General features: G+C 37.4%; 1 protein-coding gene across 7 annotated transcripts in view; it reads right to left on the reverse strand.

Moving 5' to 3' along the window:
- Nucleotides 1–20,589, reverse strand: part of MAP2K5 (mitogen-activated protein kinase kinase 5) — a 259,087-nt gene that overhangs the window by 111,378 nt on the left and 127,120 nt on the right. For all 7 annotated transcript variants that reach the window (XM_041745524.1, XM_041745523.1, XM_041745522.1 and 4 more), the window contains 2 exons: nt 4,952–5,025; nt 3,935–3,985 (listed from right to left, as the gene is read on the reverse strand). In XM_041745524.1, the coding sequence (XP_041601458.1) occupies nt 3,935–3,985; nt 4,952–5,025 (125 nt within the window). The remainder of the gene's footprint in view (nt 1–3,934; nt 3,986–4,951; nt 5,026–20,589) is intronic.

Here is a 20,589-nt window from a genome sequence, read left to right on the forward strand (position 1 = left end):
CAATGTTGCTGTATCATGTAATCTGTCTAGGTTTCATTCTGGTGAAGATACTGTCCAAGGGCAAGAATAGCTCAGGCAGGAAAAAATGTTCAGGAGAGAAGAATAGTCATTTTCATGGACTTTCTTTTTTAAAGATTTTATTGATTTATTTTAGAGCAAGAGAGAGAGTGCACATGGGCAGGTGGAGGGGCAGAGGAAGAGAGAATCTCGAGTAGACTTCATGCTGAGCACAGAGCTCAACACAGGACTTGACCCTGAGATTGGGACCTGAGCTGAAATCAAAAGTCAGACACTTCAGCGACAGGGCCACCCAGGCACCTCTTGATGGACTTTTCTGATCACAAAGCACAAGTATTTGGGTAAGGTTCTTTTGTTTTGTTTTAAAACCTTAACTATTCATAATAATAATGTCAAACATTTATATTTGATTAAAACATTATAATAAACCACAATGACTGAACATTAGGTTAAAGTTTTACGGCCTTCTATGTTTAAAATAGAGTAAGATTTTTAGTAATTAAAACATCTGAGAAGTGGTTTAATGTAAGCTCCCAAAGCCTTCTCAACTTCTTTTGCAATCCTGCTGGATGAGAGCCTTTTAAAATATAGCTGAAAATATTTCTTGCATCAGCTTAAAGTGTCTACTGAACCTAAATATCTGCCTCGAAAATGTAGTATGTCCTTGAACTTGTCATTCCACTTTCCAATCTTGTTGGTCAATGAGGAGGTTAGATGACCAGATGACCTTCCAAGTCTCCTACAAGTTCCACCCTTAACATGCCCGTAAGTTGTTAATTAGTATTATTTTTTTCATGACTTAGGATCTTAAGAAAGCTGCCCTTTTTCCTAATTATCATTTTCCTATACCTTACACTTGAGATTACAGAAGAATGAAGTGAGATTGCACATGCAGAGCTATTTCTTTATTTTCTTTTCAATATTTGAGCAGCCTAGTGACTGTATTTGAGTAATTTGGGGGTCTTCTATACCTTATAATACAACTGAGATACTTAATATGAAAAGTTAAATGCTCTGCTTATAATTAGTGAGTAGGTCATCTAGGGAAGGCAGCTTTCATGAACTAATTTATTCATTTAGCACTGTGTGAAGGACCAGATATAGAGAATGAACAGAATAAACCCTCCTCCTCTGAAGATCACAATCTAGATTGGGAGAGACAGACATAATTTGGATATAGTGAGAGGCACTGAAGTTAGAAGTTTAGTTTCTGTAGATTGATTACTTGGGTCTGAATCCTGACACTGCCACTTATTAGATGTATGAACTTGAGTAAGTTACTTAACTTCTTTATCCCTGTTTTTTCAGCTCAATGAGAATGATCTTACCTGATAGGGTTGTTGTAAGGATTTAAAGTATTAATATATGTAAGAGTTTAAAAGAGTGATTGGCACATGGGGTTAACTACTAGCTATTATTATTGTTATTATCCTGTACGAATACAAAGTAAGAGAAATGGATGCAAAAGGAGGGTAACATACCAGCTGACCTCTAACTGTATAATCCCACAACTTATTATTTGTCCTCTACCCCACCTCCCACCCCAACAATGTCACAATATCTTCTGTTTTTAAGTCTTTGCTCATCTCTTCACAGTGATCTCTTTTAATAAGCACCCTTTTCACATACTGTTAAATCATCAAATTCATACATTGTATGACTTTTTACTCTCTAAGTGTATGCTTGGTACAACTTACGTCTTTATTATGTCACACAAAATGTAGCCACATATAATGTTAAGCTTCCTATTTTGCCCATACTTTATGCAGGTTCAAGTGGTTCCACCATAACCTGGCTAATGGCACGGAAGATGCTCAGTAAATACTAGCTGATTAACTGAAGGTACTCAGATACAGCTTTCACTGGCATAGACCAGAAGCTGGCAAACTTTTTCTCTACATGACCAGAGCATAAATACTTCTCCCTCTGTGGGCCATATGGTCTCTGCTGCAACTGTCACAGCAGCTCTACTCTGATGCTGTAGTGCTGAAGCAGCCAGAGACAATACACAAACAAAAGGGTGTGGCCATGTTCCAATAAAACTTCCGTTTTTTACCTTTTTTTTTTTTATCTTGAAATACTTATCAATTCACAAGTTGAAAAAAATACATACAGGGAAGTTCTATGCACCCTTCACCCAGTTCCCCTCAATGGTAGTTCAATAATACAATATTAAGGTATCTCAGGCAGGGATTAATAACGGGGATTAATAACAGAATAATGTTATTTCCATCTTCTCCACTCCCAACCTCTGATCTCATACTAATTAGGTAAGTATGTGGCTAATGAGAGTCTGCTGAATTGAGTGAAGCTATCAGGCTATCACACTTGGCTTTCTAGGTATCTTATGCTTTTTACAGCTTGAACTATAAAGCTGATGACTAGAACTCACTCACCCAAGAAGCAAAGCAATCTGAGCTTTGCCAATCTGAGCTAACATTTCATAATTTTAATCCTCAAATATTCAATTAACAGATGGATGCATCACATTCATCCATAAACCAAAAAGAAAAAAAGTAATTTCTTTAACGTACACCTGGGAAAGACAACTGTAATCTAGATTTGTACATTCAAACATAATGCAACTTAATTATTAGAGCAATTTAAAGCTACTAAAAACATGATGGGTAGATGAAAAGTTGTTTCATTTACAGTAGGTTTATTTATTTATTTTTAAATCACAGTGTTCCATATTCTTTCAAAGACTGAAATTGTGTATTTGATAGGGATTTATTAACTGTAAAAGTGGTTCACCAATCTCAGCTAACCTGGTAGAGCCAAGAGGGTGATTATGTTTTATAAAAACAGATACAATGACTTCAGAGGTTACTTTTTTTTTTTCACATTTCCTAGGAAAATGAGAAAGGATAAATTTTCTTTAAAAACCAGGCATGGAAAAAAAAAAAAAAAACCCAGGCATGATGACAGAAATTAATGATTATGGTACCTTGATTAAAAAAAAAAAAAAGGTTTGTACTGTTCTGAGAATAAGATCCAAAGTTCCATTTATATTAACATCTTTTTATCAAGATAATATATGAACTGAGAGCCAGGTTTCCATCCATACTAATATTTTTAACTTCATATAAAGATTATTGGAAGTAAAATAAACTACCTAAATAAATCCAGAATCCTCATTTAAAAAGAAAATTGAACATAAGGTGTTAAAATAAAACCTGGCTCCAAAAATCATACTAGATAACCTTCTTGCTTGTCTCTCCCAACCTGCTCTTGAAGTGGAAACTAATAAACAAAAGCATTTGTGCCCCAAATAACTTCCCTTACTTAAAAGGTAGGAATAAGGAAAGGGTTGACATCAAGTCCACACTGGTTCTTTGAAACAGTTCTATGCTTCTAATTTTCATACATGGTAAATTTATTTCAGAGAAATTAATGTTATCTTATGACAGGCATTAGCCAACAAGTAAACAGAATATAGATGTACAAGTTCGAAAGAGAATTTCCTGCCAAACCTTTATTTCAGAGATCCATAAGTAAGAGTTGGTCATGTCAAAATTTTAATTTTGATGAGGTGACAAAGCCTGTATTTCTGGAAAAGAACAACCAATCTTATTGACTGACATTTTGGGATACTTGAGGGTTAATTAAATGAGCAATGTGGCAAAGTGGTCAATGTGCTTTAAGGTGCAATATTTCTGTAGGATTAAGCTTCAAAACTCAGCAATTTCATACTCAAACCAACTAGTTAAGTCAACTAAGCAGATAAGTTGGCAGCTCCTATATAAACCCTAATGCTTTTTAGAAAGATCTAAAAATCGGATCATGACTGGATTGACTTTGTAATTTATGATCTGTTAGGATAAAGCTGTTGAATTAATTCAAGAATTCTACATTACCAAGTACATAAAGATAAAGATGTTGGTTTTAAATGTTATTTTTGCATAAGTTTACTTACCGCCATATAAGCATTTGTTCCAACATACGTCTTGGCTATAGAATTCACCAGCTATGAGACAAAACAGTCTGTTAGAACAATATAAAGATAATGTGGAAATAAAATGGGCAATTATTCCTCATTTAACCTACAATCATCATTTCTATAAATCAACTAAAAATTATGTAAAAGGGAACAAATTTATCTACAAAGGCATTAAAAATGATTAAATCTCTCTTTTCTTTTGAATGTGATTTCCAATTTAAACAAGCACAGCATTACAGTTTATAGCAGATAACCTTAAACAATTCACTTAAGCAGGATGCTTATCGCTTTAGTACCCCAAACCCGCCTGATATAAAAAGTCAATTTGAAGTAGAATTTGAACACACTCATTTTTTAGTCAGATGGCTCAAGATGTGAATGAAGCCCGTGCATTACTAGAATGGAATGAACACTAAATACGCTGGAGGGATAACAGACTTTGACAGCCCATAATACAACGATGACCTTCGCTTTGGTCTTCGTGTTTGGCTGGGAGTAAAGGTGGCTGCAATTCAAATCAACATCACAGCACGCTCATGGGTCACTATCACCGGGGTTCTCAGGGGAGGCCCAAAATGGAAATTAATTAAAATTTGTGCTGCACATTGTAATGGCCCTCCACCATTGTTGCTCCCAATATTAATTTTTATTGTGGGCCAGTTGGGCTCCCCAGGCACAGCTCCCACTCTGCCCTCCCTTTTGTCTGGTCAAAACGCTTTCATATCAAAGCTGCATATCAATGAAGTTTGCTATTCGTAAGTAGTAATTACAATATCAGCAGTTTTTACTGTCATTAAACAATGAACAATCATATTCTGATGAAGGAAACTCGCTCAGAGATTAAAAATGAATAACACACTCCCAGCCGAGGAGAAGATGCAGAGTTCTGTTTGTCTGGCAGCTAGGTGATTTTTCAATCCAAAGAGTAGACTGAAAATAAAAAGTGAATGCTGCAGAAAAGAGAGCAAACTGGGAGGAAAAAAAGAGACCCACCTGAGTGCTAACTCCAAAATCGCACAGCTTGACCTGTCCTCTTGTGTTTACTAGCATATTGGAGGGCTTCACATCTAAAAAGGGACCAGAAAAGTCCATGTAACTAATTCTGTATCTACAGTGTATGTTTAATAAAAACACACATGCACACCATACCATATTGCAGAAATGACATCATCTGTTCCATCCGGAATTCTAATCACAAATTTAATGCAAAGCATTTTATCTGGAGGCAAAATGTAAGGTCCTAACTCCTTCATTTCCAACCATTTCTGGTTTCTATGGAAGCAAGGGATTATTTCAAGTGAAAGTCAAATAAAATCTTGGCTTCCAACAACAGTAAATACATCTATCATCCTATCCCCAGGCTTTCAAGAAAAGTAGGTGGATAAGAAAATGTAATCTTCTGGCAAAGAATTTGCACAAAAAGGTTTAGCTTTGCTGTTGATGTGAAACTACTCCTCCCATCTAAGAAGCAGTAAGGCCAAAGGGAAGCCAACAAGAAAAAAAAAATCATTCATATGTTGCTGGTAACAGGTCATATCTGAATGAAACAATGACAAAACGAATGCAGTACTGTTATCTCCTGGTTTTATGTGACAAATGTCATTTCAGATAATGCTCAGAAATTGGTCTAAAAGGCATGTGGATGTGTGTGCATATATGCATGTATCGATCTTTGTTTAATTTCTCTTTCTCTTCCCTTACACCACTTTTGACTGCTGTTATATAGTAAACAAAAGAATTGACATAGCTTTTGCCAAGGCAGTCAGTTGCTAACTACTGACACAAAGGGTTTCTGTGAAGCATCGCCAGTGACAACAATGAGCCATTTTGGGAATTCAGGGACCCCACAAAAACCATCCCACCAGGACAAGAACACACCACTGTCAATGGTACAGAATAGCACCTGCCTCAACGTTTCATCTTCAATGGTAAAAGTAGTCTGGAAGAGACAACTTGTTATATTTAATATAGCATATAACCTGAATTACTCCATAACTGAATGAGAGACTCAATTTCTAATGTAACATTAAAAAAAATGTGAGTCAATCCACTCTGACCCTCCACTTTGCAAAAGGGTACTTCAACTGTATCTTGCCAATGGCAGGCACTTAATTCAAACTTCAAGTTCAAACTCCGTAACCAACAGTTATTGAAGTCTACTATGTGACAGGCATGTGCCAGGAACTTTCTCAAAGATGTGCTCATATTGTGCTGCCTACCTAACACTAGAATGTAAAAGCCATGAAGACAGCAACTTCGTTTCTTTTGACTACTACATTCCCAGCCCCTAGAAGAGTTTCAGGGAGATAGTAAATGCTTACTAAATATCTGTTGAACAGATGAGAGAATACATGAACGGAAACCATACACACAAAGTATGATTTTATGTTGACGATTCTGTTTCAGTGATCAGAGGTTGGCTATAGAACAGGTCTTCACACAAGACATACTATAATACTTCCTGTAGGGCTCTCTCTAAAGAGAGAGTTTATGCCTAGGCACACTAACTTGTATAAGTTCTCTTACCAACTAGTTTCTCTGCCTCCAATTTTCCTCAATCTGAATTATAAATCTTATACCACCATCACATTAAAATTACCAAATTTACTACATCATTTCTCTCCTGGATGAAGAAATAAAATATTCCTTGACCTCTTCACCTAAATGTGAACTAGTAGTTAGTGCAATACATACGTAGCGTAGACAGCCACCATAGATAATAAATGTTTGGTGAACTGAAAGAAATGTTAGACTCTACATATGGGTAGGTCTTATTTTACAGATACAATTCTCATCATACTCAACTTTGAGTATCTTTCTTTTGGACAACCTGCTCTTTTATATATTGACATCTTTAAACCACTCTTAAGCTACATCAGATGGAGACAGTTAATGAACAAATATTTTGAGCTCCTGGAAGAAGGACCTGCTTGGAAATCAAGAGATATGCCAAAATCAACAAATCTTTAGCTTTAATCAGATACACTTTTGACTTAAGTGGACCAATAGAGAGAGGAACACTGAACAACAGAATTGCTAGATTATATTCTAAAAGGCAAGGTATAAATAAGAACTTCATTGCATTTTTCTGTTCTCCAGCAACTTCTTTTTTTAACTTCCAGGCAAAGCCTGCTCTTTGACTTTTACACATTCACAGCCTAGTTCTTGGGAAAACTTCATATAGGAAAATAGTAAACATCCACTTATCTTTACATCCTTTGTATTCCACCTGGACTGTTTTAATCACCATCTCAGATGTTGTGTGTTCCCCTCTCCCTCTCACTGACCCCCAGGTTGAGAAACCCCTCCTCAACCCTTCCTCAACTATTGAGGAAGTATAGGTGAAGCCTATACTTCAACTCAAGTACCCACCTTCCAGTTGCCTTAACTAATCAGGCGAACAAAGTCATGGCCTCCTTTGAACTGTTAACATATCTACTGTCTGTGCCATTTGTTTAGAACTAAGTATGTGACACTATTTGATTAGCAGTTATTTACCATATTTACTGGTGTAGGTATTGCTTCCCCTGTAATAACTTCACAGGGTAGGAATATGCTTCACACATCTTTGTATGTATCTCTTCTGACAATAGTACCTTGCTCACTGGTTAATGGCTTACTATTTATTTGGCTTTATTTGAAAGAGAAAGAGAGAGCACGTGAGCGCATGCACAAACGGGGGGGGGGGGGGGGGGGGGGGGGGAGCAGAGGGAGAGGGAAAAGAGGACTTACCCACTGAGCAGGGAGCCCAATGCCAGGCACAATCCCAGGACCCTGGGATCATGACCTAAGCTTAAGGCAGAGGCTTAACCTACTGAGCCACTCAGGTGCCTTGGTTAATGGCTTTTTATTTTTATTTTATTTATTTATTTATTTTTGGTTAATGGCTTTTTTTTTTTTAAGATTTATTTATTTATTCATTCATAAGAAACACACAGAGAGAGAGAGAGAGAGAGAGGCAGAGACACAGGTAGAGGGAGAAGCAGGCTCCATGCAAGGAGCCCGATGTGGGACTCGATCCCGGGTCTCCAGGATCACGTCCCGGGCTTTTTAAACAATATACTAAATTTGCTAATAGAAGTAAACCCCCCCCCCCCTTCCCAGTAATATCTTGAGACATCATTTGAACATAACAGACCCCTTTAAACAAAACCAATGGATTTAGGCTAGGAGACACAGGACCAGTGTTTTAGCTTTTTGGCCTGGTCACAAACTTGACATGTGAATTTCATAAGGCAGGTGATGTTTTAATTCCTACCTCTGCAGGGACATAATAGCCACTGTGTCAATCTTAAAGAACTATGAGGATTGGATGAGATAATGAATGTAAAATTGCTTTTCAACTGTCAAACACTCCATAAATATAAGGTATTATTATCCACTGTTATACAACAAAAGTGGTATATTTTAATATATTTAGGAAATAATGTTACTGTAGCACGTTTTAGCGGTACTTGAGTAAAATACTATCTAAAAGAAGATAATTCCCAAAGTGCAGTATGCAGAACTATAAAACCAATTTAATGTTCATGAGGAGGCATTTTCATCAGACCACATACACACATTCCTCAACAAGGCTACTGAACTGGTCTTCCTGTATTTATGCCTGCTCTACTACAGTCTGTGTTGAACACAGCAGGTAAAGTGATTCTCTTATTTAAAAAAAATTTTTTTAAGTGATCCCTCTAAAACTACATCAGATCATGCCATTTCTCTGCCTAAAACCTCCAATAGCTTCACAGGTCAACACAAAACACAGCCCTCACAGTAGTCTCTGAGCTGGTTCCCACTAACTCTGTGCTCACACTCTTCCTATTCCTTTCTCTGCCCAATCTGCCTCATTTCACCGGCTTCCTTGTTAGACATGCTCCTGTTTTGGGGTTCCATATCTCTAGAATACTCTGCTCCCATATATGAGCTTGCTCCTTCATTTCTTTTAGGTTTCTACTCAACTGTAATCTTTTTAAGAGAAGTCTTCCAGAGTTACCAAGTATGAATGGCAATACCTTTCCACCCCAGATATATGTATAAGTCTACTCTCTCTGTCCTCCATAATTGAAGGGAACCTCCAGAAATGCAGAGACTTGATCTGTTTTGTTCACTACTATATCTAGAATGGTATCTGGAACCAACAATAAACCATATTTGTTAAGCAAACAGTGAATGAATGATATCTTTACTAAACAGATGGGGAAACGTGCTCATCCAGAGAATCTGGCCTGAGAAGGAGCTGGATCTTTTCCTACATAATGGCATACACTTCAGAATGAATACATTTTACTATTAATGAATACAGTTTATTTTTTTTTAATTTTTATTTATTTATGATAGTCACACACACACAGAGAGAGAGAGAGAGAGAGAGAGAGAGAGAGGCAGAGACACAGGCAGAGGGAGAAGCAGGCTCCATGCACCGGGAGCCCGACGTGGGATTTGATCCCGGGTCTCCAGGATCGCGCCCTGGGCCAAAGGCAGGCGCCAAACCGCTGCGCCACCCAGGGATCCCTGTGAATACAGTTTAAAAAGACATTTTTCAATCTGGAAAGAATCCATAATCATTCAAAAACATTTATTCAAGAAGTATTTACTGACACCTTAACATGTGCCAGGTATAATGGTAGGTGATGTGGAGAGAAACATGAGTAAGTCCCTGTCTCTGCCCTCCAGGTAAATTCAGGCCAAGGACCTGCTGGCATATTCTTTTACCAAAATATAGCAAATGACATTTGAGGATAACAACACTGCTTATGTATAGTCTAAATGGAATTCTCTTCCTGAACAACTGGCATGCTTCTTATAATAAAATCAATGAGAATTACATAACTAAAAAGCTCCCAAACTTGGCTGTGCAAATAAAAACAACAAAAACCAAACTGAAACAAAAACCAAAACCCAATTTTTTGAGTTCCACCTCAGATCTACTGAATTAGAAACCAATGTAACACAGCCTGGTTCAAATCAGCACTTAGAAAAGACTAACATAACCTTCTGTATTACTTCTGATTTAACTACTATATAGTTAAAAATATCTGAAGAGAAATTAATTTTTAAAAATCAACTTTATTCATAAAAAATAACATTATTGCAATGATGTTGAACATAGTTTGATGAGTTTGGCAAATGTATGCATTCATGTATCCACAACACAATCAAGATAGGAAACATTTATGTGACCCCAAAAAGTTCCCTGTGCCCATTTTTATAGTCACCTCCCCCCTGACCTAAGTTTCTGTTGTTATAGTTTTCTTTTCTACATACACTATAAATCCCATAATGTATTGGCTAGTGTTTAGATGGTATATCTGTCATTAATATTCAAAGTGCTTTAATTGGAGTATTTGGACCATTTACATTTAATGTAATTATTGACATGGATGAGTTCAACCTTAACATCCCACTATTTGTCCCATCTGTTTTGTTTCTTTTTTCCTTCTCTCCTTGCTTTCTTTTGGATTAGTTAGATTCTTTTTTATCATTCCACTGATCTCTACCGTTGGCTTCTAAGCCAGAGGTTGATAAACCATTTCTGTAAAAAAGTGTATTTCAGGCTTTGAGGGCCATATGGTTTTTGTTATAACTATGCAATTTTGTTGCTGTAGTGAAAAAGCAATCATAGGCAACACACAAATTAAAGGGTAACAGGCAATGAGCCAAATAGCCTGTGGGCTAAGGTTTGCCAACCCCTGTTTGAGGCTTATTTTTTTTTAATGTTTTTTTCTAGGATTTATAGTATGTTTCTTTAACGCCTCACAGTTTACTTTCAAGAAATATTTGTAAGGCAAGAACTCACAATACACCTCCACTTTCTTCCTCCTATCCTTTGTGTTACTATTATATATCTTTTCTCTACATATAAGCTCCACAATACACTATTTTTGTTTTAATCTTTTAAAGAAATTTAAGAGTGAGAAAAAAGGCTTTTATATATATCCACATGTTTACCATTTCTAGTGCTATTTATTCCTTTGTGTAGGCTTAATCATCCATTTTTAGCATTTTCTCCCTGCCACAATAACTTCAACATTTTTTATAACGTTGGCAATAAGTAAACATTTTTTCTCTGCTTTGTTTGCCTGAAGAAGTCTTAGCTGTAACTTTTGAAAAGTATACTTACAGAACACAGAATTTTTGATTGACAGGGGGTAGGGGTTGTCCTACCCCAACATTTTAAGGATGTCTTTCCATTATCTTGTAGTTTACATAGCTGCAGACAAGAAGTCTGCCATTATTCCTCCTCCTCCTTTCTTATTTTGTTTTCTCTGAATATTTTAAAGATTTTTAATGTCACTGGTTCTTGAATTTTTTATTCTGTTGCACTTTGGTATGGTTTTGTTTGGTTTATCCAGTTTAGGGTGTGTTGAACTTCTTAGATCCATGAGTTTATGGGTTTCATCAAATTTGGAAAGTCTGGAGTCTTTATTTCTTCAAATTATTTGTTGTTTCCTTTTCTTTCTTCTTTCCTTCTGAGACTCCAGTTACACATATATCCTAGATTTCCTAATACTGTCTCAAAGTATCTCAGTGAGTCTGTGCTAATTATTTTTTTGGTCTCTTTTTTTTTCCCTAGTAATTTTGGATAATCTCTATATATATTTCTATCATTAATATCACTGATTATTTTTTTCTGTAGTGTCCAATCCATTATTAATTCCATCATGTAAAATTTTAAAATTTCAGATATTTTATTTTTCATCTCTAGATGTTCCATGTGCTTTGTTATGAACTTCCATTTCTCTCCTCATAATGCTCATGTTTCCCTTGAGAACCTTGAATGTACTTGTAGTATTTATAATAACTGTTCTAAAGTCCTTATCTGCTAAGTCCACTATCTCAGGGTTAGGGGGCCTGTTTTTTTCCTCCTAGTTATGATCTTTCATCCATTATCAGAAAAATTTATTTACCTACTAATTCTCATTTGGATACCAGATATTGTGAATCTTATGCTAAGTTCTGAATTTAGCTGTAATCCTTTGAAGAATGTTGAACTTGATATCAGCAGGTAGTTAACTTATTTGTAGATAGCCAGATCATTTTGAAGCTTATTTTAGAGTCTTTATTCATGGAGAGCCTAGAGTAAGCCCTACTGTCGGGCTAGGTTAGCCCCACTATGAAAGCATGACCTTTCTAAAGTCTCTCTTGAATGCTCCAATGTATTCAACAAGGTCTGTCCACTCTGGCTGATTGGAATTTAAAAAATTCTCAACCTTGTATAAGCTTTGGGAATTGTTCAGCTTAAGTTCCCCAGAAATTTTCTTTCCCAGACTGTAGCTCTTTATCTAGGTTGTAAGATTTCACCCTATGAATACAGAGGTTGATATTTGGTTGAAGACTTAAGGAGACTCTAATACAATTTCTCAAATTCTTTCTCTGCATAATTTCTGCCTCTCTAGGGCTCTGCCCTGTAAATTCTAGCCATTTTGGTTGTCTTGATCTCCAAACTCTGTCTCTTAAGCTTAGTAAGACCTTTGGGCAGGTCCCCTCTCTCTATCCAGAAACTATCTCAAGGCAGAAAGCTTGGATGATTATAGAGGTCACTTCATCGATTACCTTTTTTCAGGGATCACAGTCCTAAATGCTTGGTATCTGATGTCTGAAAACAGATGTTTCATAACTTTTGTCCAGCTTCCTAGCTGTTTTTGGTGGAGGACAAGTCCCATAGTAGTGACTGCTTCCTGGGTAGAAGTGGGGATAACTCTTTATTTTAAAATTCTTGTCTTTTATCTTTTGTTCATTAGATTTTATTTATTTATTCATGAAAGACACAGAGAGAGGCAGAGACATAGGTAGAGGGAGAAGCAGGCTCCCTGTGGGGAGCCCGATGTGGGACTCAATCCCAAGACCCTGGATCATGAGCTGAGCCAAAGGCAGATGCTCAACCACTGAGCCCCCCAAGTGCTCCTTGTTCATTGTTTTGACCTGACATCATAAGCTGCCTCAAATCTTTTTTTTAAAGCTCATAATTATTATTTTTCTAGTAATCTTTATACCCCTGGGGCTCCAACTCACAATCCCAGGATCAAGAGTCAAATGCTCTTCTGAGCCAACCAGGCACCCCTCAAATCCTTTTTTGAAATAGGGTATAATATTAGAGATTTATTTAATTAGACTAAATTTTAATTCACTTGGCAGAATTTGAAGCAAATGGGATCTCTTTTAAATGGTGGAATGAGGACGGCTCCTCCAATTTAAGTTTTACTTCCCCTGAATACAATATTCCACCTTATATCTAAGGTATCAACAATCTTAACATGTAGCTACTGAACTTATTACTTCCGAGTGTTCATTTAAAACATGCAAATTCTGTAACTCTAGGAATACTCCAGGAATAATTCCAGGAATAAACAGCTCCAGGAATACTGAGGTGATTTTTTTCTGGTTTGTTTTCAACTTCAAGCCATAAACATGACAGGTTAGGCAGAAAGTTTCTTTAAAGGAGGTAGTTGTTAACGGTGCTTATTTTAATACAATCTCAAGTTATGGAAAACAAATAGCAACTGAAAGCATAGTTTTTTAAAAACACCGTAGCCTTTCTTCTGTAAGCAAAGCACAGAAAAGATGAGTCATTAAAGTGCCTGATTATAAATGGCAATCATCAGGGCAGATGTAAGTCATTTTGGTTTAATCAGGCCATTAATTATTAGGGTTTATCAATTAGTTTTATTGAAGGCAAGGGAGCTTAAATGAATAGTAGGGCATTGATTTTAACTGAGACATTTTCTCAAAGAAAATACAAATGAAGTGTGTAAAATTACAGGTCCTCTTCATACCACTAAAAAGAAATAAGCTTCATGTAATGTAAAACATAAGGATTTGGTGAAAAGCCAAATTAACTCCAATTCTTTCTTTGTATTACACGTTAAATATGTTTTCGTGTTCTCTAACTTGTAGCAGTCTGATTTTTATCTATTTTGGCCAAGAGGTCAATATCACATTGACAATAGGTACTATGCAAAGTGACCCATTTTTAAGGCAGGTATTTCTTATCTTCTTTCATTTTATTTTTTTAATTATTTTAAAAAAATATTTAATTTATTTATTCATGAGAGACAGAGAGAGAGATGGTGGCAGGCAGAGACACAGGCAGAGGGAGAAGCAGGCTCCCTGCAGGGAGCCTGATGTGGGACTCAATCCCAGGTCTCCAGGATCAGGCCCTGGGCTGAAGGGGCACCAAACCGCTGAGCCACCTGGGCTGCCCATCTTCTTTCATTTTAGAAAAAAAAATTAGTTATTTTATTCAGATAGATTTTTATGGGAATCAGAATAGATTTCTGATGGTCAGATCCTCTCAGAGGAAGCAGAGATGACATGGAAAGTGTGCAAGTGTGCATGTGTGCAAGTGCTCATGTGCTTATGATATACAAGATCATGGGTGATATCTGGTCTTCCTACACTGACAAGGTTGTTAGGAAAACTGAATGGAATTGTGTGCTTAGCAGTGCTTGTTATAGAGTTGTACCTAAACAAATGACTAAATAAATAAAATGAATGGGAGAAAGAAACAATTTGTAAACTTGAATGCACTATATATACTGGAGCTATTGCTTTGTAGAATTAGTAATGACAATGACTGTCACTAGAAAGTCAAGAAGTGGATTATCTAATATACTGAAGCAGACCCAATTCTAAATAAAGTTCATTTTCATTATATGAGTTCTACCTGAAGACAAGCTTCCATGAGAATGGCAAGTGCTGTTCAGCTGGGATCACAGAAGAGTTAACAATTATCCAATCACAACATGCATCACCTGTCACAATATTTGCCCACTCCTTCAGTGAGATTTCACAGTAAGCTTGGCTTTTTATTGGTGATGTAATGAGTATTTGAGTTGCAGCAGTAGATAATAGGCAGTTGTGATGTAGTTCTGTTTAATAATCTGAAGTGCTTAGAAGATTAGAAAAATATTAGAGAGTGAGAAGAATATAAAAAATTTACAAACAGGGTCTCATGTCATGCATAAGATAATAGTAGGTAGTTTTCTATAGGACCCTCTAACTGAATAAAAATCAGCCTGAAAGTGTCTTCAAAAATTAAGCATAAACTTAGCATATAACCCTTGTGGTCACTTTCTTACTTTTTTAAAGAGATTTTTATTTTTATTTTATTTATTTCAGAGAGAAAGTGCACATGAGCAGGGGAGGAGCAGAGGGAGATGGACAAGTAGACTCCACCCTAAGCACAAAGTTTGATGTGGGCCATGACCCTGGTTCAGGTTCAGATCACAAACTGAGCTGAAATCAAGAGTTGGATGCTTAACCAATTGAGCCACCTATGTACCCCTCTTTCCTGTTCCATCCTTAACAAACCATGAAACATCAGTTAACTACACTGATCATAAACCATGGATCAATAGTAAAATGGTTATTTCTTCTCAAAATTGGTATGTACCAGATGACCTGATTCACTCTGATTACAAATACTTAAAGCTACTAACCACCCCTATGTATCTACTCGAGGGATATGAAAACACAGAATCAAATAAAGACTTGTATGTGAATAATAGCATTATCCGATTAGCCCCAAACTAAATACAATCCAAATGTCTATTACCAGATGGATGAATAAAATATGATCTATCCATACAATAGATTACTCAGAAATAAAAATAAATGGATGACGTAGTAGAACATGAATGAACCTCAAAAATATTATGCTCAGTGAAGGAAGTGAGAGAGCAAAGATTTTATACTGAGGCGCCTGGCTGGCTCAGTCAATAGAGCATGTGACTCTTAATCTCAGGGTTGTGAGTTCAAGCCCCATATTGGGGACAGAGTTTACTTTAAAAAAATGTCCAGAATAGGCAAATCTATAAAGTCAGAATATAGATTAGTGGTTCCCTGAGGCTGGGAGCAGGGACTGATTACAAATGGGCATGAGGACTTTCTTGGGGTGATGGAAATGTTCTAAAATGGATTATGAGGATAGTTGCACAATTCTTTTAACTTATTAAAAAAATCCCTGAATCATACACTTAAAATGGATGAATTTTATTATATGTAAGTTACAGATCAATAAAACTGTGTAAAAAATCAGCCTCCAAATATAATTTGACTTATTCTCCATAGTGTCTCAGCTGCCTGATGGTCACCATGATTACTTTTCTACTCTATTTATAACAAAATATGAAACTTCAGCTAATTACAATGATCATATACTATATGCCAATGGCAAAATGGAATATAGTATATGATATCAAAACTGATGTGAACTAGAAGGCCTGACTGTGATTATAAATGTTTAAAGACACTAATTTTTAAGTGTCACTTCTGTGTAGTTAAGACTATTTCCCCAAATGGCTAAGGCTATGTATACAAAATGTGAAAATGACTGGTTCAAACATGAAAAATTTGGTCACCCAACCATAGTTGCCTCAATAATCTCCAGAAACTGCTCTGATTTTCAGGCTGGACTGACTCATTTTTTTTTTTCACTGAATTGACCAAATTGACTGTGGAAATTGGTATCATGTTGAGACAACCCATGTTGCCACCCATAACCGCCTCATGCAAGAAACTGTATCTCGACACATGCTGCATCAATTAGCCATTAAACAATCCACAAAAACAGCATCAAGCTGAAGCCTGCTAATAAAGACCGGAGCCCGCAAGAGCATGTGCTTTCGGCAGTTCTTCACAAAAGGGCCCACCGCCCACAGCCCAGCCCCTGCTCCCAACACAATTAGGGGTCAGAGTGGGAGGCTACCCTCGGTCAGGATGTGGCTGGGTGCCGAGGGGGCTGTTCAAAACAGATAAATAAAAGCACTTTCACTAAACTACAGTTAGAGTCACCCAATGTGCTTTTGTACAGAGATCTGCATGCCAATTTCCTGGTAAGATTACCTCCAAAGAAAATGTTGACTTTGTACAAGCTACCACTGTTTTCTGTCAGAAAAGGAAAACCACACAAATCGAGAATTCCCTTTTTGCAGTGATCTTTTCGTATCAAGTGCTCATGATATTTGCTACTTCTGTTCCCTTTTGGTATCCATTCTTGTTTATACTTAAAATATTTAATTTGCTCTGTACTTTCATGTGTAAGCCTCACTGGATGTGTTTAGAAATAGGCATGGTTACAATTCTTAAAGGAACATGAGTTCAGTTTTGAAATATGGCACGTGGCTCTGTTGTGGGTGACAATGAAGGCAGAAATAAACTCTTCAACTTCTTCTCTCCATAAAGCAATTACACGGTTTTGCTTGTATGCCAAGAAGCACTTTAGTTTGCCAGGAGCCAGAGGACACATTAGCAGGTCTCCCCTTTTGGTACCCTCTCCTAGTGCTGTTCCAAGGGTGCTGCAGGAATTTCCTTTCATTAAGTTTAATTGTCTTATGAAAAGACAACAACTAATATATCTATCTAGTTATTTCTTGGGGACTGCATTCTAATGAATGAGAACAGCAGGTACAATTAAATACAGACTATGCTGACATTCTGCATTACAAATTCATCTGTGCACAACAGGGACGCACATAAGAGAAAACCACAATGCAATATAAAAGTTATTCTAATCACTCCATCACATAATAAAGAGTAGGTCATCCAAATATTCTTGAAAAGCCTTAAATAAAATTAAGCAGTATAACGAGCTATCTGAGATGGCGGCTATTATCTAGAGTCTCAGGATTCCATTCAGAATGCAGCCAACAAATCTGGTTTTCTCCTTCATGTATGAGAAAGGCAAGAGATATGCAGCCTTTACGAGGCTGATACCAAGGGCAAAATGGCTTTTGCCTTCCCTCAATCCTTTCACAGTACGTAAAAGAGGCTCCCTTATGGCACAGGGGATTTTAGATGCCTACCTAGTAATAGGTTTACATTCTGGCCAGTGTGTGAGAAATATCAGGTATGGAGGAACAAGTTCCTGGGAGTCAGAAGGTACATATATCCTGCGCCAGCTCTGGAAGAACTGATTTCCCTACATCTGACATACCACGAATTGTAAGACTCCTATGGACTACAAAAGTGTCTCAGTGAAAAAGGAGAGAAAACAATGGAGTACTACATTAAATGCATAAGTAAACTATAAGGTACATTTTGATTATAGAGTCGACCTGAAGAAGCATGTCCACAAGACCAACTCTGGTAAACTGTTTAAAAGAAATAAAAATTCCAGGGGTGCCTTGGTAGCTCAGTCGGTTGAGTGTCCGACTCTTGATTTCAGCTCAGGTCATGATCTCAGGGTCATGAGATTGAGTCTATATAAGGCTCTGTGCTAAGCATGGGACCTGCTTGAGATTCTCTCTCTCTCCCTCTCCATGTGCCCTGCCCTCCCCTAAAAAAAAAGGAGAAAAGAAATAAAAATTCTAGCAGCTGATACTTCTGTGGCACTTGTATATGCCAAGCACTGAGCTAAATGCACTATCATCACATGTATTATTAACTCATTTAGTTCTCATTATAACCACTGAGATAAATATCATTAGCTCCAATTTAAGATGAGTAAATTGAGGCTCAAGTTAATAAAATTACTTATCTAAGGCTACACAACTAGAGTCTCCAGTGCTAAGTCTTTTTTTTTTTTTTTTTTTTATGATAGTCACAGAGAGAGAGAGAGAGAGAGGCAGAGACACAGGCAGAGGGAGAAGCAGGCTCCATGCACCAGGAGCCCAACGTGGGATTCGATTCCGGGTCTCCAGGATTGCGCTCTGGGCCAAAGGCAGGCGCTAAACCGCTGCGCCACCCAGGGATCCCCTAAGTCTTTTTTAAAAAAGATTGTATTTATTTATTTGAGAGAGAGAACACAAGCAGAGGGAGGGACGGAGGGAGAGGGGAAAACGACAAGCAGACTCCCCACTGAGCAGGGAGCCTGATACAGGACTTGATCCCAATACCCTGAGATCATGACCTGAGCCAAAGTCAGACACTTAACCAACTTAGTCACCCAGGTGCCCCTCTAATCCTAAGTCTTAAGCCTTAACAAACTGCACTATATTTATAAGATAAATCTCATCTGAATTTATCAGCTGGACTATTATCCTAGCTTTGGCATTTAATAGCTGGCTGATATTCAGATGTTTTATTTTAGATTTTTCCACTTCTCACAGAAAACTAAATAAGAAGGAAAGTTTGGGGAAGGTTCTAACTATTCTCTTACAGAACCTTGTGCTGCTTTTCTTGTGAAGCAGTTACTTGAACTATAAAATAGCTATTATGTGACAGGCACATGCTGTGACCTCAAAGAAGTTAAGGAACTGGCCCAAGGTCACGCAGTAAAGTTGAATTAAGAGGCAGAAGCAGAACTTAAACCTGGGTCTGACCCTAAAATTAGAGTTCTTCTGTTAGACTGCCAACCCGATTATCTTTTTTAGGACTAAATCCTTTAGCCTTACTGAGCCTTAGTTTCCTTATCTGAAAATGGGGCTAGCATGATACTTTTTTTTTTTTTAAAGATTTTATTTATTTATTCATGAGAGACACACAGTGAGACACAGAGACATAGAGCGAGAAGCAGGCCTCCCCGCCGGGAGCCCGATGTCATGCCTGATGTCATGATCCCTCTGCCTGGGGTCATGCCCTAAGCTGAAGGCAGATAGATGCTCAACCACTGACCCACCCAGGCGTCCCAGCATGATACTTTTCTTGCAAGGTTGCCATGAAGCTTAAATGAAATAATATACGCACAAGATCTAATACAGTAGCACACAGAAGGCATTCAATGAATGATAATAATTACTGTTGCACATAGTCCAGAGGGAATTTAATACTCCAAAAGCCAAATAATGGACTTGATTTCCATAGTGCTGATCACTTCAAACTATGTCTTTGGAGAAACGAACAGGTGTGGAGAAGTCTTATAACTGCTCAATAATCCTGGCAGAGAGTTTCCATCCGAGGATAAATCTTTTACTTTAATACTAGAAAGGGTAACAAAGGATAACTTCCAATGAAGCTACATAAAATTATAATATTTTCTCCTAACATTTCTTCTAGAAAGAAATTATTATGCTAGAAATTTCTTTCTAGAAGAAATTCTAGGAGAAAAACATTATTCCCAGAAAGTTATCATTCAATTTATTCATTTAATAAACCTGCAGTGGCATGTAACCAGTGCCGTACATTAATAGTGGCCTCCATCCTCTTACCAACAGAAGTGACCATCACACAGGTGTTCTTCTTCCTAGGGTAAGTTACTAAACTTCATGGTCTGCCTACAAGACTTAGCTATGATTAGAGCTGTCTGAGGGACCTGGTGAATCAAACACGCATCAGGCCACTTACAGAATTCATCCTGCTGGGTGGCTGGAAGGGCTCACCATTAACGCCAGGGGCTCACTTTAGGGTACTATAAAAACCTGTGAGTCAAAACACATAGCGATCACATCATGGACTTTAAATCCCAACCCTCAGCTTTAGGGGAGGTGATGCCTCCCTTACCCGCCACTTGCATTCCTTCCCCGTATGGCACCTGGTCTCTTCTCTCTCTTCTAAGGCTTCTATGGGTACTCATTTCAGAATTGGTGGGGGGGGGGGGTGCCTGCATGGTAATTCCCCTGGGTTCATCACCCTGTTAGAGATGTTCTAAAAGGGATGAATCTGCTATGATAAATCCTATCATGGATGCATAGGAGAAAGAAAAGGTTAAGTCCAAAAAAACCCTCTCTGATTAAGTAGACCACCCACACAGATAACTAGAA

Source organism: Vulpes lagopus, chromosome 2 (genome assembly GCF_018345385.1).
Source record: "Vulpes lagopus strain Blue_001 chromosome 2, ASM1834538v1, whole genome shotgun sequence".
Taxonomy (NCBI): domain Eukaryota; kingdom Metazoa; phylum Chordata; class Mammalia; order Carnivora; family Canidae; genus Vulpes; species Vulpes lagopus.